General features: G+C 49.2%; 2 protein-coding genes across 7 annotated transcripts in view; one reads left to right on the forward strand and one right to left on the reverse strand.

Annotated features, from left to right (window-relative positions):
* The first annotated feature begins 265 nt into the window (after positions 1-265).
* SCNM1 (sodium channel modifier 1) lies at positions 266-9,090 on the forward strand. Of its 3 annotated transcripts, none has more exons than XM_084823716.1 (8): positions 266-382; positions 1,534-1,604; positions 2,365-2,453; positions 3,888-3,985; positions 4,461-4,561; positions 5,713-5,888; positions 7,026-7,164; positions 8,149-9,089. In XM_084823716.1, exons 2-8 carry the CDS (start codon positions 1,585-1,587, stop codon positions 8,246-8,248), a joined length of 723 nt encoding a protein of 240 aa, XP_084679842.1. In that variant the 5' UTR covers positions 266-382; positions 1,534-1,584; the 3' UTR covers positions 8,249-9,089. The 3 variants fall into 3 exon arrangements, with proteins under 3 accessions (XP_084679842.1, XP_084679839.1, XP_084679841.1); XM_084823713.1 differs by lacking the exon at positions 266-382 and adding an exon at positions 415-551 and having other exon boundaries at positions 8,149-9,090; XM_084823715.1 differs by lacking the exon at positions 266-382 and having other exon boundaries at positions 1,286-1,604.
* Positions 9,091-14,465: 5,375 nt separating this feature from the next.
* The window catches only part of TMOD4 (tropomodulin 4), a 34,397-nt gene continuing 26,881 nt past the window's right edge, over positions 14,466-21,981 (reverse strand). For 2 of the 4 annotated variants that reach the window (XM_084823710.1, XM_084823711.1), the window contains exons 6-10: positions 21,608-21,738; positions 19,772-19,879; positions 19,157-19,300; positions 17,770-17,914; positions 14,466-15,630 (exon numbers count right to left, since the gene is read on the reverse strand). In XM_084823710.1, coding sequence (XP_084679836.1) covers positions 15,608-15,630; positions 17,770-17,914; positions 19,157-19,300; positions 19,772-19,879; positions 21,608-21,738 — 551 coding nt within the window. In that variant the 3' untranslated portion in view covers positions 14,466-15,607. Of the gene's footprint in view, positions 15,631-17,563; positions 17,915-19,156; positions 19,301-19,771; positions 19,880-21,607; positions 21,739-21,981 lie in introns of those variants that run through there. The other 2 variants (XM_084823708.1, XM_084823709.1) reach the window with 1 other exon arrangement.

Below are 21,981 nucleotides of genomic sequence, written 5' to 3' on the forward strand. Positions count from 1 at the left end.
AAAAAAAATAATTGTGAAAATGATCCCAGGACGATGGAACTAATCGCTTAAAATATATGTGTGTGTGTATATATATATATATATATATATATATTTGGAACAGCGACCAACAAAACTGTAACGTCAAAACCTTAAAGCAACCCGTTTCGGGCCGCACCTGCTCTAATCGCTCTCTGCACCCCGGGTGACCTGTCTACAGCTATTGAACTGGAATCCGTGCGGCATGCTGGGAAATGCAGTCCATTCCCCCCTCCTGGGTTTGCCCAGACGCATCCTGGGAAACGCAGTCCTTGCGCCGTTTCCTCCCCCAGCCTTGCAGGCCTGATGGGAAGCGTAGTCCCTGCAGCCAGAGTGGTTGGGAGGAGGAGGAGCTGGAAGCTAGGTGCATGCTGGGGTTTGCAGTCCACGAGGCCTGGCCGTGGCAAGGAGGAAGCGTTAAGGGGGGAAGAGGAGGCAGCTTGGGGGGCGCATGGGAGAGGGGAGCCCGGCCTTGGGGGACCATGTCGTTCAAGAGGGAGGGAGACGACCCCAGTCAGCTCAATGTGCTCAAGGTGAGTGGAGGGGGCAGCCCTGGAGAGGGAGCAGGAGGCGGGGGCATCCCTGCCCCCGGCCCCCCACACATAGCACCTTGCCAGGGCTGCGTTGCTTGGAAAGCTGCTGGGGTCAATGGGCTGCTACGCCATCCGCACCGGGTTCCCCACGTGCACCCTGCACATGCTCTCAGCCCTACGGCAAGGCGAGCACTCTGCACGTTTATTTATTTATTTATTGCATTTATACCCCACCTTTTTTCCCTCTTGCAAGGAACCCAAGGCGGCCTACATTATCCCCCTCCTCTCCATTTCATCCTCACAACAACAACCCTGTGAGGTGGGCTGGGCTGAGAGTCTGTGACTGGCCCAAAGTCACCCAGTGAGCTTCCATGGCCGAGTGGGGACTAGAACCCGGATCTCCCGGCTCCCAGTCCAGCATTCTTGCCACTACGCCACGCTGGCTCTCATGCGCCCTGCCCCGTGTTCCAGTGTGCTCTGCACATGCTCCCTGCTCCAGAATGCCATTTTCATGCCCCTCCCCGGAACACACGGCCGACGTCAAATCCCTCCTCCAGATCCAGCCCACGGGATACGTAAAGCGCGTTGGACATAACGCAGTTGGGTTGCTGAGTGCTCGTGTGGTCAGCAATACACAGGAGAAAGCCCTGCACTCTGTGCACCCTCAGGTGCTCCGCTGTGCCAGTCTGCTATGGTTGCTTTGCCGAGCATTACAAAAAAAACGGTCCTGGGGTTCGAGCATCTCTCCGTTCAGATGTTTGGGTTTTCTGGCTGATGGTTTAATATATTTGCTTCCCGGGAGAGCCATGTGCCTAGAGGCATGCCCGTGGCCGATACAAAGTGTGGAACTTGTTTACGCGCTTGCTCAGATCCGAGCAGCAGCACCCTAGAAGTGTCGTTCCTGTGCTTCTGCTTTGTTCACTTGCGCACAGCGATCAGCGTATGCTCTGCTTCTTGTTTTCTTTTTGTGTCCCACCACCAGAAAAGGAGAGTCGCAGACCTTTTGGCTAATTATATTCCTGAAGATGAAGCCATGCTACTGAGAGACGGCAGGTCAGAGCTACGGAGCACTGAGTACAATTACTGCTGTTGCAAAGACAGAAATGGATAGATACCTAGATAGACTGCAATGGTCATGCTGGCAGGGGATGATAGGAGTCATAGTCCAACACATTTGCCAGTACAGACCGTTGGCATGATAAAATAATTATCATAACGAAATCAAGAATTAGATGCGTTAAGGACCGGGACTGTATTGTCAGCCCTTATAAGATTACTTTCCTTCTAGGACTCAGTACACTGATTAAATAATTTTAGTGGCTGAATGGCCTGCCTTTTAGGGCTTAAAATTAATTTAAATCCATTTAAATAAAATGTGCATATTGCCAAATTAAATTTAAATAAATGTGCATATTGGAAAAAGAGAGAGGGAGGGAGTGGCGCCCTTTTGAGATGTTGATGGAAGTATGTGATCAAGTGCCATTTTTAACTTTTTTCTCCTGCACCCACTTCATTCCCTAGGACAGACACACACCAGAATTGACCGAGCTTTATGGGTACCCTTTGCTTATAGTCCCACAGCTCAGTGGTTGCTTTCACTGATCCAGCTAATCGCTTTGTGCTGGGTGTACTCAGAAAGGTCTGAGACTGTACCACAGTGGTAGAGTCTATGCTTTTACATGCAGAAGGTCTCAGGTTCAATCCCTGACCCTCCCAGTTAAAAAACAGGAGCAGGGAGCAGGGGATGGACAAAGATGGTCTGAATTGCTATATGGCTACTAAGTCCTCATTAAATGCTCTTTGCTCATTGCAGATACGCCTGCACAGTGTGCTTCCATAGGCCGGTTTTCGACACTCTTGACATGCTCACAGTCCACCGTTCTGGGAAGAAGCACTTAGCCAGTAAGTGAGCCAAGACTCCGCTTGGATCCTCAGCGTGCCTGGGACTCAGGCCTCAAACTTGCTTCTACGACATTCAGAGCACCCCGGACAGATATAAGCAAAGGTGTGCCCTGTTGCTAAGGGCAGCATAGTTTTGAGCATCACAGCAGGAAAACTGGCGGTGTGTCCGCATTGTGATTGGCTGTCTTGCGAGCGCTGCCTGATTGGTTGCTCCGGGTAATAAGAATGTCTGATTGGAGATGGAACGCGAGCCGTTAGTCGTGTGGTTTGCTTCGCGAGCGCAGCCACGGATGGCCCAGGAGTGACTCTCTTGAATAGCTTTACAAGGGAGCATATCCTATTGGCTAAGCTGTGAACCAGGAAGGTCTCTGGTTCGAATCTCATCCCTGCCAGAGACTCGCCAAGTTGCCATAGGCAAGCCACAATCTCTCAGCCTCAGTGTCTCCATCTGCAGTATGAGCATACAGAACCTACCTTACAAGGGGGTTGTGCAGGATTACTGTATTTATGTCTTTGAAGTTCTTAAAACTCTCAATAATTCCTATGGAAAATGATGATGATCAAATTATTAACGAGTATTTTAATGTAACATATTGATTTCCTGTTTTCTGTTAATACATAACAAAATCACAAACTTGCCAGAATTATATTGCGTTACAAAAATACTGAATTTGTAAAGGAATTTAATTTTAGAGTCATGATGATTCTGTAATGCAGTAACAGAAAAGTGAAATAAATTTAACTGAATAAAATTTAGTTCATTTTTCTGTTACTGCATTACATTGGTTTTTGTTTTAGTAGACGATGATGATTATCGATCCACCAGTATTGGGAGAAGAGTGTGTGCTATCTCTGTTACAGCCCCTCCCCACTTTATGATGTTGAACAGAGTAATTACGACAGGCAAAACCTGTTGTTCTTTAACCAGTGTCTGTCTGAGAAGCCCGCCCTGATTGGCTGGGCTTCTGTGATGTCACAGAACGCTCATGATGGTCTCGACTGCTGAGAGGAGGAGGTCTTGACTGCGGTCTAGGTGAGAGATAAAAGATCAGCCTGGCTAGGAAAAATGATGGTGCAAATGCTGAGGGGGCAGAGAAGCTGTGTAGGCAAGGAGAGAGGCTGTGCTGTTGAGTGCACAGAAGGCGGATGAGACTGGAGTGGCTGAAAATGAATATGGCCAGCCTCTTGGCCTGGCAGTTGCTAGTTCTCGTTCTATAAATCTGTAGCACTTTTTAACATGCCAAGTGGCTTCATTCATCCTCGCAACCGTCAAGTAAGGTAGTCCCATTTTACAGATGAGGAAGACCGAGGCATAGCGAGAGAGATCTCACTTCTCCAAGGCTACCAAAGGGGTGTGTAGAACCTATTGTTCTCCGAGAGCAACTTTTTATTCACCGCCCCACTCTGGAATTTCTCTCCCTCTCTCTGTCATAGGTTTGCAGAAGTTCTACGGGAAGAAGCATTCGCTCGAGAATGAAGTTCAGAAACGGCGCCACCAGGCATACCTCCGGGAAGAAGAAGCTGGCGCCCAGGTTGGGCCGGGTGCTCTTTGTCACCTCCTAATGGCTCTTGCTGCAACGGCAGCCTCCGCGTCTGCTGGCTTTCCTTACGGCGCAATCTCGTGCATGTGTGTTCAGAAATGAGCCCCACTGAGTTGCGTGGGACTTACGCCATAGTTCATGGCATCAGGGAAACCACGGGGGTTGTCAACATTTTTTTCCTGAGAGCTCTTCTGTGCTTTTAACGGCTGTGTAACAGCCTGAACTCACCAAGCAAAGCTTTTCCTGTCATGGACACTCCTGTTTCCAAATCAGGGTGGGCGTCTAGGTGGCAACCAATGTATATGAGATTTCACGATAGAGTTGCAGGGGTGGAGACCGGTAACTCTCCGGTGCCGTTTTATTTTGATAGAGTCCGGCCCCAATCCAACACAGAAGTTAGCATGCTTAGGCCGACCCAATTTCAGCATGCTTAATGGATCGTGGCCTCTATGTTTTGCTTCTTTAGGCGACACCAGGCCCTGCTCCTTTACTTGTGCAAACCCGGAAAATTGCCCAGAACGCTTTGCTGAAAGCGACTCCTTACAACAGCTGCTGTCGGCGGAGCAGGTAACTTCATCGCTGAAAAGTATGTCTTGAACACGGATACGGATCATGTCCATTTCTCTTCGTTGTCTTGGGAGTGGCGCGGGGTAGATTGCTAGGAAGACGGCTGTTTCCATGGTTGCACTGCTACGAGGCCTTGTATGTCCTGTTGTTTCAGGTGTCTCAAACCTCTTTTGCTCTGAGGGCCAAATTCCCTTTTGGAGAAGCTTCCCTGCCAATAGCTAAGCCTTAGGAGAGGCATTTCAAGCTTTTAGAATGGAGGGTAAGGGCAGACACGATGGAGGGGTCCAAAAGGATGCATAGTGTGGGGAATGTGGATAGGGAGACATTTTTCTCAAAATACTAGAACCCAGTGGGGTCATGCCATGAAGCTGATTGGTGGGAGATCATAGAATCCTAGAACAGTAGGGTTGGAAGGGGCCTACAAGGCCATCGAGTCCAACCCCCTGCTCAACGCAGGAATCCAAGTCAGAGCATCCCCGACAGATGGCTGTCCAGCCTCGTCTTGATGCCTCCAGCGTGGGAGAGCCCACCACCTCCCTAGGGAACTGGTTCCACTGTCGTATTGCTCCAACAGTCAGGAGGTTTTTCCTGATGTTCAGCCGGAATCTGGCTTCCTGTCACTTGAGCCCATGATTCCGTGTCCTGCACTCTGGGATGATAGAGAAGAGAGCCCGGCCTCCCTCTCTGGGACAACCTTTCAAGGACTTGAAGAGCGCTATCCTATCTCCCCTCAGTGATAGCCACCAATTTGGATGGCTTTAAAAGGGGGTTGGACAAATTTCTGGAGGAAAAGGCTATTAATGGCTACTAGTCCTGATGGGTATGTGCTACCTCCAGTGTCAAAGGCAGTATACCCGTGAACAACAGTTGCTGGGGAACATGGGTGGGAGGGCGCTGTTGCACTCATGTCCTGCTTGTGTGCAGCTGGTTGGCCACTGTGTGAACAAAATGCTGGACTAGATGGACCCTTAGTCTGATCCAGCACAGCTCTTCTGATGTTCTTAATGGGGGGAAATCTGCAAAAGACGGGAAACCGTCAAAAGAGGTGGTTAGGGGAAAGGGGGAAGAGGGCTTAGCCATCTGAGAATCCCTGGAGGGCCAGATTTGGCCCACAGGCCTGAGGTTCAACACCCTTGTATTATTTGGTACAGGGAGGCCGGAAGTGACCTTGGCCCCAGTCCCTCGAGGATGAGTCCTGGCTCCAGAGACCCCGAGGAAGAGGTGGTGTCAAAACCCCGGAATTCTACACGGACGGGTGAAGATAGGCCTGTTGGGGTGGAAGGCACTTCAACCACCCATTTGCCTGGGTCTGTGAACATAACAGCAGGTAGCGAACTGTTTGGAAACAGTTGGGTCGGGGGCTGCAACCCTTCCATCAGCCCCTTTGCTGCCACGCTTTTTTTTTAATTAACAAGAAAACCTAGGTCCATTCTCTAGGTCCAGCGATCTTGTAAAAATGTTCTTCACTACAATGTGATGAGAATTAGTTTACTTTGCCTAGCAGGGCCGGCCCTACCATTGGGCAGAATGAAGCAGCCGCCTCAGGCAGCAAATGCTGGGAGGTGGTGGCAAGGTGTTGGAGAGACCAGGGTGTGGTACAGGACACTATCCCATCTTCAGAGTTGAAGACAGACTCATTGGCGAAGACAGACTCATTGGCCAGCCCAGTTGGCTTTTGTGCGTGGCATGGGAGCACCACCTGGTTCTTTGCTTCTGGCAGCAAAATGTCTTGGGCCAGCTCAGTCCCCTCGGAGGCTGAAGCTAGCAAGAAGGAGTTCTGGGGGAAATGAGAGGGAGCCTTGTGTCAGACCGAGGGACCCAAAGAGCTGCATGTTGGAAGGGAAATAGAGTTTGGGAAGCATGGGCGGGGAGCCCTCACATGGGGCCCAAGGACAAGAGACGGTTGCAGGGAGAGAGAGTGGGCTTCAAAGGCAGCAAAGGGAGCACAGAGGACGGGGCTGGCGAGGAGGGAAGACGCCTCGCTCAGGTCCAAGGGACACAAGCGACTGCACTAGTTCTCAGGAGGATTATGGAAAGGTGGGGAGGTGCTGGATTCAATTTACTGGGCCTGAATAACAGCCAGATGTTCAGCAGGGAGAGTCAGCCACCCTGTGGTCCGGGGAGCAAGGAGGTCAAGGACACAGGAGCCTGGGGGAAGGCACAGAAGTGTATTCTTGCACATTGGTTTGAAATAACCCACCAAAGCTGCAAGGCTCCCAAAATGGCGCGTGAGTGTACGCAGGGGATCCTGGATTCCCACCTTCGTTCTTGCCTTTGCCCCTTTCCTTTCAGGTGAGGCGCATTGGTTGCTAGCCATGCAAATAGGTCTGAGGTGAAAGCAGGGATTGGGGTGTGTCATGGCAGCGGATGTCACAGAGGCTCTGCGGTCTCCCTTAAGCAGCACTGTTGCTGTATCCAGTGAGCAGGGAGAAGCTGGTCCTAAGCATCCATCCCTTGGTTCCAGGTTCCCTGAAAAAACCTGCCCCAGGGAAGAAGCACAGCCACAAAAAGAAAGGCCTTCCTGTGGAGACGCTTCCTTCCGGGCCCAGTAATCTCACCCCAGAGAAGCGACAGGCTCTAGAACACTATCTGAAGCTGAAAAGGTAGGTGGATCAATGTCATCCATTGTTCATTCACTTTTGATTGGGAACCCAGACAAAGTCATTGTCAAATGGTTGCATCCCAGCATTTTCTAAGGCAGAAAATGTGGTTGCGCCTCTGTGTGATGAAGTGGCTTGTTATACTGCTGTCTTGCTATATAGGGAATTCAATTAATAATTATCATGTAAAGCCTCCCCCAACCCACCTGTGAGGAACAGATGATGATGACAAATTAAAGTGTAATTCATCAGGAATCCCTCCTCCTCCAGCCATGCTGAACAGGAAGCAATAAAACTGTTAAATGGTTTGGGAAGGGGCTGTAACTTGCATGTATTGAATGCAAAAGTTTCTGACATCTCCAAGATAGGGGTGGAAAAGACTCCTGTCTAACTTCCTGGGGAGCCATTGCCAGTCAGTGTAGCCTGGACTGACTTGATGTTAGGCAGCTTCATATGTCCCTAAGAGGAAGCTTTTAATCTTGCAGGGGACCTCTACTAAGAAAGGCTTACTTGTGGGTAAAATTAGAGAAAGATTTCAGGTGTTGAGTAGGTGAGTGCTAGTTAATATTTTGCTCTATTAAGTGCTGTGTGGATCCTCCATTTTTTACTTCTTTTCCAGATTATTTGGAGAAAAGCTATGCCTCAGTGGCACTAAAAGACTCTAGTGTGGAAGCGACTTTATTCACACAACCAGTTATTCCAGGAAAAAAGTAACCCCTTCTAAGTTTAACATCTAGTTCAAGCATTTGAACATGTTAATATTTTAGAATGTTACAATTTAATTCATTTTAAAACTGAATTGTTGTGTTTTTGTTTGGTTTGCTGGTTGAAGAGCTGATTTCATTTGTCTTTTATATCAGGTTTGTTTGTTTGCTTTTAGTGCCGAGTACGCCACCCTTGAATCCTTTGTGGATGAAGGGTGGTTTATAAATTTTAAAAATAAATAAAATAAATAAGTTTTGTGTTTTTCCCTCGCTTGCCCGGTAGCTCTGGTTGGGTCCAAGATGGCTCCGGCAAGTGGGTTAAGGACGAGAACGTGGAATTTGACTCCGACGAAGAAGAACCACCGACACTGACTCCGTCTTGATGGCGCAACACCGGATGCAGTGGTCTCAAGCTTCTCCGCAGATGGCGCTCTGCGCAAACGTGTTGCCAGCTGGGCATGGAGAACAAAGATTCTGTAATGTGATCAAACAGTCAAAGATGTAGGAAGGCGTGCCGACGTGTCAGTTTTGAAAACGCTGGTTCCGCTTCCTCGGTTTGGTACCGGCTGTATATCTTAAGATTAGCATGGGTGTGGGGACACCACCCAGGTGCATTTTGGGAGTGCAGAATCAGGAATGGAAGGAAGGGGGGACATGGATTCAAGCCGTGGTTCTCCGTTGGGCCTCTGAACGATGCTAATTGATCTGGGGTGAGTAGGTGCAGTCACTGAGCTGCAGTTCACTGGTAATGCCCCTGCTTTGCAAAGTGGTTCAGTCCCAGCATCTCCAGGTCAAACTGGGAAAGACCTTTGTCTGAAACTCTTCCCATACCAGCTTGCCCACTTCTTAAGCTCTCCAAATCTCTTTAGCAGATATGGGTTAGGCCAGAGGGGCTTTCTCTGGAATGCACCCTGCAAAAAGGCTCGCCTGGGGCTGGCAATCTGTTTTCAACACCAGGCTGAGATCTTCCTGTTTGCCCAGGGCGTTTCGATGCAGTTGCATTCTGTTTGTGTTGATGCGATTAAATCTGTATTTCTATTTTTTTAAAAACCTGTTTAATTGTCATGTTGGTTTCTGTTATAATTATTTGTTTTGATTACATTGTATTTATCTGTCTGCCTGAATTCAGACTTTTGTAACACCGCCCTAGAAGCCTTGGGGTGGAAGGGCAAGTCAACAAATGTTTTAACTAAAGAAATTTTTTAAAAACTTTGTAAAACTGCTACCGCGCTTCTGACTTCCTTTTTGGAGAAGCCCTCCGGGACCGCATTTCGGTGGTGAGCAGTGCCAAAGGCAAACGGGGGTCGGGGGGGGGGGGATGCCACCTATTTTAGCTTGAGATCTTCCTGCCAGTCACTAAGTCTTAGGAGAGGCATTTCAACCTTTTAGAAGGGAGAAAAAACTGCACAAAAGCCAGGAAATCGGTGGTCAGAGAAAAGGGGCATGGTCACCTGGGGACTCTCGGCAGGCCAGGTTTGGCCCACGGGCTGGAGGTTCTGTAACCCTGGCATACCGGTTTTCAGCAAGCCCAGTTTGGGCCTGCCTTTGACTCTGTGCAAAGCTGAGGAGACAGTCTTCCCTATGCAGAGGACGGGGCAACGACAGTGGGCGAAGTGCAGAGATTAGAGCTGTACTCAGATGGCCTCTTGAAATTCTCCACCTTATTTGGGGGCAGAGAAATTTGGGAGGCAAGTTCACCGAATTTCTCCAGGGGAAGAAGAAAGTATCATAGAAAGTATCATAGAATCATAGGGTGGGAAGGGGCCTACGAGACCATCGAGTCCAACCCCCTTGCTCAGTGCAGGAAGCCCGATTCTCAGGCAGTCTCCCATCCAATTACTAACCAGGGCTGGCCCTGACCCTGCTTAGCTTCCGAGATCAGGCGCATCCAGCCCTTTGCTTGTTCTCAGCAGTTTCTCCAAGGTAGGGCTCCCCATTGGCAGGGCTTGTAGCACAGCTTCTTCTTTAATGGTTTTGGGGGTTTTCCTGCTGCAACAGCATCCACTGTGGAGGCCCCCACTTTGCATCCACCACAATGCAGGCGTGTGGCAGGGGGAGCAGTGTTGCATCCAGCTCCAGGGATGAGGTGGAGTTAGTTCTTTGCCAAGAGAAAACTCCCTGGAAAAGACCCTGATGCTGGGAAAGACTGAAGGCAAAAGGAGAAGGGGACGGCAGAGGATGAGATGGCTAGATAGCATCACTGATGCAATGAATATGGACTTGAGCACGCTCCGGGAGAGAGCGCAGGACAGGAAGGTCTGGCATGCGATGGTCCGTGGGGTCACGAAGAGTCGGACACGACTGAACAACAACAAAAAACTGCCCTCCAAGTTCCTGAAAGTTTTCTTCCCCCATGAAAGGGGCTTCCATGGTTCTGCCTCATAGTCAGGACAGTCTATATGCTGGATTTCTTTTGGGGGCATGCCCAAGAAACTCAAACCCAACACTTGAGAATTTCTCCGAAATTTCTTCAGTATTGAATTTCTTTTTGGAAGCAATTTCTCTTCTATCAAATTGAATGAGAATTTCAACACTGAAAAAAAAGTGGAAGGAATTTTCAGCGGACTAGCAGAAATTCCTGCCTTGAGCAGGGGGTTGGACTCGATGGTCTTGTGGGCCCCTTCCAACCCTACTATTCCATGGTTCTATGCCAAACACCCCCAAGCTCCTTCCCGCCACCCCCACCCTCGTGTACACCAACCTCCCCGTCCCCAGTCAGTCCCCGTCTTTGGCCTACAGCTGGTTTTTCTAGTTTATTTATTATTTCTTTATTTCATTTCTATACTGCCCAATAGCCGAAGCTCTCTGGGTGCTTCACAGAAAATAAAACCAGAAAGCACACAATAAAACAATATAAAATATAAAAGCATTAAAACCACAATATAACAATACAACCAGAATAAAACCTAGCAGCAATGCAGATTTAAAACACAGATTTAAACAAAAAAGCTTAAAAAAAACCTAGGAAGCTAAAATGCCTGGGAAAATTGAAAGGTCTCCACCCGGTGCCGAAAGGAATATAACGGAGGTGCCAGGCGAACCTCACTAGGGAGCTCATTCCACAACCGGGTGCCACAGCAGAAAAGGCCCTCCTCCTAGTAGCCACCCGCCCCTCTTCCTTTGGCAGAGGCTCCCAGAGGAGGGCCGCTGAGGACGATCTTAAGGTCTGGGCAGGCACATATGGGAGGAGGAGACCCTTCAGATAACCTGTCCCCAAGCCATTAAGGGCTTTGAATGTTATACCAGTGCTTTGAATCGGGCCTGGAAATGGACTGGCAGCCAGTGCAGCTGGAAAAGTACCGGCGTAATATGAGCTTGCTGGCCAGTCCCTGTTAACAGTCTCGCTGCCCTATTTTGGACCAGCTGAAGTTTCCGGACCGTTTTCAAGGGCAGCCCCACATATAGCGCATTGCAGCGATCCAGACGAGATGTCCTCAGAGCAAGGAGAACCGTAGCTAGGCTCTCTCTGTCCAGATCAGGGCGCAGTTGGTATACCAGCCTGAGCTGATAAAAAGTTGGCGGAACGCGCTTGGGCAACTCATCGCAACGTGGCGGTACCCCTGCAGTGCATGATGGGTGGTACAGGCCAGCGGGCACACCGGTCAAACACCACAGCTCTTCCCTGGCCGGCGACTCTGACGCTCACCGCGGCCTTTCCGCTTGTCGTCTGCAGGGCTCATGGCTTTTCCTCTCCCTTTTTTTTCCCTTTCACCAGCTGTCAGTGTCAACCAGGGAAAGCAGCGAGCGGATGGAAAGGGGAGGCCTGCTGCCGATGTGACAGGCGCTGTCCTCCGACCCGCGTGGCGTGCAGGGAGGGCTGACCGCACATATGTGACACCTTGGGCCCAAACAGAAATGGGGCAGAGGAGGAAGGAGAAAGGAGGGCCATACTGAAGGCCGGGATTCCTTCCCCCCTCCCTCCTCCTCATGGGAGCCATTCCAAGATTTCGTGCAACCCGACCTTTTTGGGCTCCGTTTCGTCTGCTGATCCCCGCGGGGGGTATAAATACATTGGGAGGAGGGGGATTCTTCTCTTCTGCCCCCCCTCCCCTCCACACCACCTGCTTGGAATAATTCTCTGCAGTGGCAGCTTCTTCCGAGATTCCTAGCAAAGCCATGTCTTGACGTGGTCCATATTCCTATAATTTCAAAGCTGTTCAAGCCCTGGAGCACTATTATTAGCATATTATTTTAAATTAAAAACACCAAATGGAGTACCATATGGGGGGAAAGAGGAATTCTGATGTGAGTAACAGGTGCCGCATTCGCATATGCTTTGAATCATTTATTCTTTCTGCTGCTGGCGGTTGATTTTATTTTATTTTATTTATTTATATCATTTCTATACCGCCCAATAGCCAAAGCTCTCGATTTACTTACGGTGCAGTCCTACTGAGTCCCATTGAGTTCAACGACACTTGCTTCCAGGCAAGTGTCTACAGGATTGCAACATGCATATATTTCTGTCTCGCCTGTCCCCCCAAGGCGTGTGGAGTATGTGATTCTTCCCTTCCCCAACCTCTTTTATCCCCACAACAACCCTGTGAGGTAGGTCAGGCTGGGGGAGAGAGCGGGAGTGAATGGCCCAAGGTTTCCCATTGAGCTTCATGGCTGAGAGGGTGATGGGGAGTGGAATCTGGCCTTCCCAGTCTTCGCCCAATACTGGGGCTGATGGGAGTTGACGTCCAAAGCATCTGGAGGGCACCAGCTTGGGGAGGTTTGCTCTAATCATGCCGTCATGCTGTCTCTCATGGGGAGGGGATGATGAGAGCCTGAATCTTCCCCCCTCCACCACTCAAAAAAGACAACAGGAATCCTATTCTGTGATCCCATCCTGCCAGCCACTGGGATTGCCCCTGCCATTTCTGGCTGTTTTTCAGGCATGAGGACTAGAAACTTGCTTTTTTAAAAATGCCAAAGCTGACCTTTTCTGCTGTGGGTTGGTCTTGGAACACACTTTTAAATTTTCCACTTAAGTGCCCTTAATTCAATCCCTTCTCCACATTTATCTTATCCTTCCTTGCTTCTTCCTCTCTGTTAAAGCTCATCTTGTGCTGGTCCTCTCTAGGGTGTGTGTGTGTGTCCCTAGTCATGCCTGGAACAAGAGAGCCCATGTGATGTGATGGATAACAGTGGCACTGGGGGGGGGGGAGCTGAATTCCCCCCCCCCCAATCACAAAGTGCACTGGGTGACCTTGGGCCGTTCTCAGCCCAGCCTGCCTCACAGGGTTGTTGTGAGAGTGTGATCTCTGCGTATGCCATGCTCAGCATCGCTTTTATATAAATAAATAAATAAATAAATAAAGCGGCTTCTTTTCATGCCTGTCTCTCTATTGCTCCCCAACATCCCTCTTTTCTTTCTTTTTTCCCAAAGTAGCATGTTTGCGCCGTTTAATTCGGTAATACTGGTCGAGAACCATCAGAATGTTCCGGAAAAGGCAGGGGAGCAAAGATGACCTTGAATGGCAAAAGATGGTTCTCCATAGGCTGCCCCCTAGTGGTGCCAAGGGAATGATGAACGATGGCTTCCACCTAAAAGATGGCGGCCGTCGTCAAGGCGACCTTCTTGCAGTTGCCGGGCTGCAGGCCTCGTCAGTGTCTGGCGGGCCCCTTCCAAAGGCATGCCACGCAACAGATCCCAACGGAGCAGGGCAACCATTTGTTTATGATGCCCTCAGGCCCTCTTAAATGCCTTTGTGACTAACACCCCCGTTGCGCCCATAAAACCGATCATCCCTTTGGCCTGTGGGCCCTCTGAAGAAAGGCCAGCTGGCCTGTGCTGTTGCCAAAATAAGAGTATGTGTTGACTCCCCGGGCCCAAGTGGGTGCCCTCAGTTTCCATATTTCCATGTACACGTACGCACCCAACACCGCTGGGGAAAGCGAACTTGATCCTTCCCGTGCTTGGGCTTGTTTGGTGTTTTGTTTCCACAGGAGAAATATTGTGTGTGTGTGTGTGTGTGTGTGTATATTTTTTTTTTCTTTGCCCACCCTCATAAAATGCCTAAATGACATTTCGCAGAATGGAGACGTCTCTCAAGATGCTGGTTTCCCCACCCCACATGGCATCTGGTGGCAGATATTAGCCAACAGAGACCCGCGGGCGAGGCTGCCGTTGGCCAAAAAGGTTGGGAAGATGGCGCTGGAAAATCTTTAGGCTCCTCTCTGCTTGTGCTCTTTCCCCACTACCTCAGTTTACATCCCTGCAGTGAGTTTTCCCTTTGTAGAGGAGGGGAGCAATGGCCTAGATCGAACTGAAGAGACATAGGCAGCCATGGACTTGAAGTGTGGGGAGATGTCCGCATCTTCCCTGAAGATTTTGTTGGCTCCAGGCCAAAATCAATTCAGTCGAGCCGATTTGTCTGGCCCATAACCAGAGGCCATTCCCTGACTTGTGATGGAAGTCAGCAGCCCCGACTTCCATGTTTGTTTATGCGCAGAATCATGTGGCAAGATGGCTTCTGGGACAGGGGCTGGCCACCACTGTGACCCACGCCAAAAGGAGCAGGGGTGGTGGAAAGGACTGTGGAAAGGGCTCCAATAGGCCTCAACACATCCGCGGGCCTGTCCATGGAGATAAATTCAAGTTCTGGACAATTCAAGATGGCAGCAGCAACAGCTGGTGTATTTCAACATGTTTTTAGTTTGTTGCCTTCAAATAAATAAAATAATTACACCAAAGCATGGGACATAAGTTGTTCTCTTTGGGGTGGGGTGCGGGTGTCTCTATTTGAATCATAACAAAGAGCTAGTGTAGTGTTTAAGAATGTGAGCTACAAATCCAGAAGTCTGCAGTCCAAATATTATCGCAACCCAGCCTTTTCCAACCAGGTGTTTTGGACTACAGCTCCTATCAGTCCCAGCTGGCGTGGCCAACAGTCAGGGCTTATGGGAGTCATAGTCCAACACATCTGGAGGGCACCAGATTGGGGAAGGCAGCCGTAGCCACTCTCATTTAGCCTTTGCTTCACCTCTTGCGTGATGGGGATGATCATAATCCTGGCCTACGTTGCAGAGGGGTTGCCAGGATTCCTGAGAGAATGGACACAAAGTGTTTTGAACATGCTTAAAGTGCTAAAATGCTAATCATTATTAACAACAACTGGAGAAATTATGAAACCCTATTTTGCAGGCACAGAAAAAAATGGGTGAGTGAATTTATATTTGGAAATGTTGGGGAGTATCGATGTGCTTCCAGGCAGCATTGAACATGCCAGACTACCCTAGTCCCCTAGAAATTGCATCTTGGTACCAAAGAATTAGATAGATTAGATAGATAGATAGATAGATAGATAGATAGATAGATAGATAGATAGATAGATAGATAGATAGATAGATAGATTTTTTTCAGGTACTTAAGTGCCTAATCATTTAATAATAGTAGCTAATCTAGGAAAGATGGGAGGATTGCAACTGTCTTTGGTCCACAGGGAAGAACAAAGTCAGTTTGGCCCCCCGGAAGTATCTCTCCGAGATCTCTTTATTTACAGAGGTAATCAAAAGATGGGATGGGGGCACTTGGATTCAGAGGAAGAAAGAACCTGAGATTGCAAGAGAGAGCTGGAGTGTCAGTCAGAGAGGAGAGCAGCAGGGCAAATTTCTCCCAAGAAAACTTTTTTTAAAAATAAAATCTGGCTGCTTTCAAGCCCTGGCTTTGGGAGACAGATGGAGCCTCAATTAAGGGAGATTGTTTTTAGGCACGTGAGGGAGCTAAGGGCAGTCTGGAGTCAGTTGCGGGGTTATTATGTTTTCTTCTGCTTCCGGCCTGCAAAAGGAGAGAAGAACAGAAGTGAGAAGCAGCATGGGAAACTCCAGAACACCCCAGCCAGGTGTTCAGATGGGCCTCCAAACTTGTGGGGGGAAAGGCCCCTCAACAGCTGTTAAAGAACACCTATTATGGATGCTTTTCGATTATGGACCAGGCTAAAGAGACTGAATTATTTGAGAGGGTGGTGGAGCACGTCCTCTGCAGGCAGAAGGCCACAGGTTCAATCCTGGGCATTGAAGGAGTCCCCTGGCAAAGGCCCCTTCCTAAGAACCTGGGAAGCCTCTGCCTGTCAAAGTAGAACAGGTCAAAGCAACCTGATGTCCTCCAGATGGGGTTACCGCTCTCCATAATTCCTGACCATTGGCCCTGCTGGCTGGCGCTGATAGGAGCTGTAGTCAAAAACATCTGGAAGGCCCCAGGTGGCCTACCCCTGATAGTAGACAACACTGCGTAAGACAGACTCTCTATGTCAGGATTTGGGAACGTTTTTTCTGTCATGGCCCCATTTTCTCAGTAGTAATTTGTCAGGCGCACTGGCTAATGATGGGCAAGGTCAGCCAAAAGGGCATGCAGCTGCTCCATTTTCTTTCTGTCTTCTGCCAACCCATGTTCTCTCTCTCCCTCCCTCCCTCTCTTTTTATCATCCCCTTTCTCTCTCTCTCTGACACCCCCTTTTTCCTCTCTCCCTCTCTAACACCCCTTTTCTCTCTCTCACTTTCTAACACCCCCTTCTCTCTCACACACACACGCACCCTTCTCTCTCTCTCTCTCTCTCTCACACACACACACACACACACACACTCTCTCATACACACTTTCTCTCTCACACACACCCTTTTTCTCTCTCCTGGATACCCCCTTCTCTCTCTTGCTCCCTCCTTCTTCCTCACCACTGCCAGGGGAGAGACAGAGTGCTCTTGCCAGAGGTCTGAACTAATTGCTTGCAGAGGGCTTTTGAAATTAGTCCAAGAGCTGTAGGTTGCCCACCGCTGGTCTCCGTGGCCACTCCATGTGCTAGGAAGGGCCTACAACTCAGTGGCAGAGGACACAGAAGGTCCCATATTTGATCCCAGGAGTCTCCAGTTAAAAGATAGCAAGTGATGGTAAAGACATCCACCGCAGAGTCACCTAACAGCAGTGCAGCCCGGGCAATACTAGCCCAGATGTAACTGTGGTTCCCATACAAGATGTGTGTTATCTTTTACTGTGTTCCTCCAGGGGTCTGGCTCTCAGCTCCTTCCTGACTCTTTGGAAGCCCATTCCGCACGGTAATCCCCTCATGTCTGTTCCTTGTCTCATAATTGCCTGTCCTACATTGCCCCCAGTTTTGCACGGTCCACCCCATATTCCGTCCCCTCCCACCAGCACCAAAGGGTCCACGGCACTACCATTAGGCTGAGAGGTAAACGCCATCAGGAAGAGGCTTCTGGTTGCTGTGAAAGGGTGGCAAGCTGTCAGGTATTTCATTTATTATAATTAAATAATATAATACTATGTATTATTATCCTAGGGAAGCAGGCGCCATTGGGGTTTTTTGTCTCAGGCCACCCTAAAGTCTTGGAATGGCCTGGCCTCCTCACCATTTGTACCTTTCTTTTTGCAGTTTATTTACAAATAAACAATAATTTTTCAGCTCATCCTCCGCTGGTGGCACGCACCAGAATTTCCCTCACAGCTGGCTCAGCCATTGCCAGCCGTAACCATGACCCTTGTTTTTTATGGGACAACCAAATAACAGGGGCAGAGAGATGTCGGGCTTGTCGGATCTACCTTGTTGGTTGTTGTTTTTTACACTGGAACCCCAAATCCATCAACCAGAGCCAGAAGCAAAAGATGTACACCCAGAATTCAAGATCAGGGCGCAGCTGAGCACATTCTGAGCTGAGGGATTTGTTCCGAGGGCTAGAACTGAGCAGAGCTCACAGGTATGTTTCACACAAAAGTCCCACCTGGTTCCCCTACACTTACTTCATTTCAGCAGCCCAAGTTAGGTGGAAAAGGTTGTTTGGTTGTCGCTAAGTCACTGGGAGTCAGAAACCTCTGCTGACCTGTTGCAAACCAGTAGATCCCAACCGGACTTCTGCCCAATTAAAGGATTAGGACGCACCCTCAGCACAGCCAACCCGCGGCACTTACGTAATTCGTTGTTCCTGGTGATCGCGATGGACGCTCTAGCCCTTGGTCCCTGCTGTGTAAAATGATAACCAAAGCGGATAATGGAAGGACAGTTTTCCAGCATGGCAGCCATCTCCATCTCCACTGAGTCCCCCAGGCGCTGGCGCTGCGAGGAGGAAGAGAGGGAAGTGTGATGGGAGCAAGGAGGAGACTGACGACAAGGAAGCGCCATTGCTCAGTGGTAGAGCCCCTGCTTTGCAGGCAGACGGTCCCAGGTTCGATCCCCCGCATCTCCAGGTAGGGCTGGAACAACTCCTGCCTGAAACCCTGGAGAGCCGCTGCTGCCAATCCATGTCAACAATACCAGGCCAGATGGACCTGACTCAGGCAGCTTCCTATGTCATCGCTTTTATTTTAAAAGATGCCTCTGGGTCAAGGAGAGAGGAGGATGCTCCGGACCGAACTTTGAGAATATATTTGTGTCCCAGGGCAGGGCCGGAAGGTACGGGATGTGGCCACCTTGCTGGAGTTAACAGGGGCCTGATCGGTGCGGTGGGATGGCAATCTCTTTCAGCCCAAAGGTTGAATTCCATTTCCCAGAAGCTCTCCATTCCAGTGGTTGGCGGGGCCAAAGGCAAAAGGGGGCAGCGTCCGAAATACCAGCATATTTTAGCTTAAATGTCTTACTGCTAGTTAATAAGCCCACAAAAGTTACTAGACTGAAAAGGAAATGTAGTAGCTATGAGACTAGTAGCTTGCATTTCCACGCTGGCTGAGGTTGACAGGAAGCCCCATCCTTCTGCATGGAAACACAGGCTTCTAGCCTCTTGGCAGGCTAGTTAAAAAAAAAATAAAAGAACAGAAAGAAGCCTTCCAGCAAATGCGCTGCCAGAGGAGGGGAGAGATGGACCAATCCGTCCTCTTCCACGATCCCGCTCACTCGCCTGTGTGGAATTCGTGTTCGCCCATGGTGAGCAGGCAAGTTGTTCAATACAGGCTGACTTAGAGAACACCTCTGATTGCACCAGCTCAAAAAAGGGTATCATCACAGAGCCCGAGGAGGGGACAGGGAAGAGAACCCAGACTGATGAAGGAACCAGAATGGCTTCCCAAGAGGAAAGGCTGAAGAGTTTGGAGCAGGTTTACTCAGGAGTAAGTTCCAAAGAGCTCAAGGGGGCTCATTCCCAGGCAAGGGTGTTCAGGACTGCAGCCTAAGCAAAGGCCATGAAAGAAGTTTACAATTATTAACGCTGTGGAGGTCGGGCTCACCACTGTTCCCATAAGTTATGTAGGACCCGAACTGTGTAGGCTGCCACTGAGACTTGCATGGTAACCACAGGAGGCACCACGTAGAAAGCACAACTGGCTCCCAGCACCCCACCCCACCCCGAAATGGAGGTCACCTAACCTGGTTGTCCACCTTGAGCTCACTCAGCGTGGTGTTCGCCTTCATGGCTTTAATCACTTCCATCATCCCAGCGCTGGTGATGAAGTTGGATTCGATATTAAGGCTCTGGAGGATCTTGTTCTCCTTCAACATTTCGGCTATGGCCTGGAAAAACAGGCAAGAGTGGCATCGGCATCGCAGTCTGTCAGGAATGGCCCCAGTGGAGACTAAATGGGGGTCCTGACTTCTGGTTCTGGTTCTGCTCACTCTTGTCTGGGATTGGCCGAGAACCCTACGTTAACTTCTTCCAAGCTGGGTCAACCCTAGTTCTGGAAGCTTCCATGGGTGAATGCAGCCAGCCAATCCGTAAGGTCCCTTCTGCAATCTGTCTAAAGGGTGGGCAACCTGTGGCCCTAAAACCCCCATAATGCCTCATCATTGGCTATGCTTGCTAGGTCTGATGGGAGTTGTAGGCAAAAACACATGGAGGGGCGCCAAGTGGCCCACCATTAGACTAGTGCTCTTGAATCCCGGCACCTACCCCCACCAGGGCTTCAGCTCCCGGTCGAGCTATAAGACTTCCTTTAGGAGCCCCCGGGAAGAGGACGTTTTTGGAGGAGCAAACCAAAAGCTTACGTGTGCCACTGGGTCGTTACTCCGGGTTGCCACCAGGCTGAGCTTTGTCACATGGGTGTTGGCTTTCATAGCTTCGCACATTTCTTTCAGTGTCTGAACAGGGATGTCCTGGCAAAAGGGAGAGAGACGGCTGCACATCTTAATCTTCAGAGGAGCTATCCACCTGCATGATTGTTTAAAGTAGGGGTGCAAAGCCTCAACACCCTCAGTTTAAAACCACTCATGATGGTGACACCCATATGGCAATTATCATCATCACCACAAGTTTAAAAAAGTATTTCGTCGAATGATAGAATCATAGAATAGCAGGGTTGGAAGGGGCCTGCAAGGCCATCGAGTCCAACCCCCTGCTCAGTGCAGGAATCCAGGTCAGAGCATCCCTGACAGATGGCTGTCCAGCCTCGTCTTGAACGCCTCCAGTGTGGGAGAGCCCACCACCTCCCCAGGTAATTGGTTCCATTGTCGTAATGCTCTAACAGTCAGGAAGTTTCTCCTGATGTTCAGCCGGAATCTGGCTTCCTGTCACTTGAGCCCATTATTCCGTGTCCTGCACTCTGGGATGATCAAGAAGAGATCCTGGCCTTCCTCTCTGTGACAACCTTTCAACTTGAAGAGTGCTATCATATCTCCCCTCAGTCTTCTCTTCTCAAGGCTAAACAGGCCCAGTTCTTTCAATCTCTCCTCATAGGGCTTTGTTTCCAGTCCCCTGATCATCTTAGTTGCCCTCCTCTGAACCCTCTCCAGTTTGTCTGCATCCATCTTAAAGTTGGTTGATCTCTGAGGTTTAGTTGATGGATTGAGTCTATCTGCATTAATTCGCAAGTGAATGAAACAGCAGTGGCAAAGGGAAAAGCATAGCTGTGTGGTTTTCAGATGTTGCGCAGATGCCATCTTAGAAGAGGTGTTCCCTCCTGTGTGCGAAAGGAAGGGGGAAGCCTCTTCTGAAAGAGCATTAGAAGAGGCATTCTGTTCCATGAGAGAGAGAGCACACCCAGGGAACATCTCTTCTAAGATGGTGCCAGCCTTCTGTACACTTGGGAAGCACTTATATTAAGAATAATTCAATTTTTGTTTCAAAAAGTGTTACCGAATTAATAAGAGGGTGCCTTTGTAGTTGATTAAAATGTTTAAATTGAGCAATCTAACTGACGGATTAATTAAACTTTGCAACTCTTTACCATTTAAGAATAATCAATAATAACAATACATGCAACATTACAATCCTTTATTATAGAATAATAACCATCTTTACTGGACAATCTTTGTTCTATAATCATCGCCATCAACATCATTATAAAATATTGCAACCCTTATTATGCAATTGCTCTAAACAGCTTTTTAATTGTGCATTTTAAAATCATTAATGCACCTATTATTTTGGCATCTTTAATTCATTTACATTTTTGTCGCTGCTCCTGCTTTCTGAGAAGTTGGGTCAACCGAACTGTGACTTTCTCTTTAATATTGCCCTGGCATTTCTTCTGGTGCAGCTTTCCCCAAACTGGAGAATGTGGACTACAGTTCCCATCACTCCCAGCCAGCAAAGCCACTGGCCACGTGGGCTGGGGATGATGGAAGTTTACATCCATCACATCCATAGGGCACCAGGTTGGGGAAGACTGGTCTTCTTTCAGCAGCTCTTCCAGATCCTTTTCCAAAACAGGGTGTGCCTGACCCTATCTGCATTCGGAGCATGAGCTGCATTGCCAAACGACGGTCCCCAAAGGGAGGTCATTTTGTTCATCCCCACCTCAGCAACTGGCACGTCTCTGCATCCTTGTAGGCCCCTTCCAACCCTACTATTCTATGATTCTATGATTCTTCCCAGGCACTGACCTTGATGTTATTAAGGTTCACCTCCTTGAGATCCTTGTCGTTGCTTTGGATTTTCGTCAAGGTCTCTTCCACGTTGGTGGGGTTGGGCGGCTCATCTGGGACAGGTTTATAAGAATCTGGCTTCACCACACCTGTCAGAAAGAGAGAGGGAGACAAAGCACGGTAGGCCACGTCGGAACACACAAGAAGAAAACAGCACGCCACGTCACCCTTGCTGTTACAGACTCCTGGCAAATCCCCCCAGAAACTTAACTTCCATTCTCTGGCTGTACCAACACCACAAAGTTACTAGCTTGCAAATAGATATATAGGTATATAGAATCATAGGAAGGCCTGGCGTGCTATGGTCCATGGCGTCACGAAGAGTCGGACAC

The sequence above is a fragment of the Heloderma suspectum genome, chromosome 17 (assembly GCF_057233095.1).
Source record: "Heloderma suspectum isolate Gila_16-S chromosome 17, 16-S_ref, whole genome shotgun sequence".
In the NCBI taxonomy this organism is placed as follows: Eukaryota; Metazoa; Chordata; class Lepidosauria; order Squamata; family Helodermatidae; genus Heloderma; species Heloderma suspectum.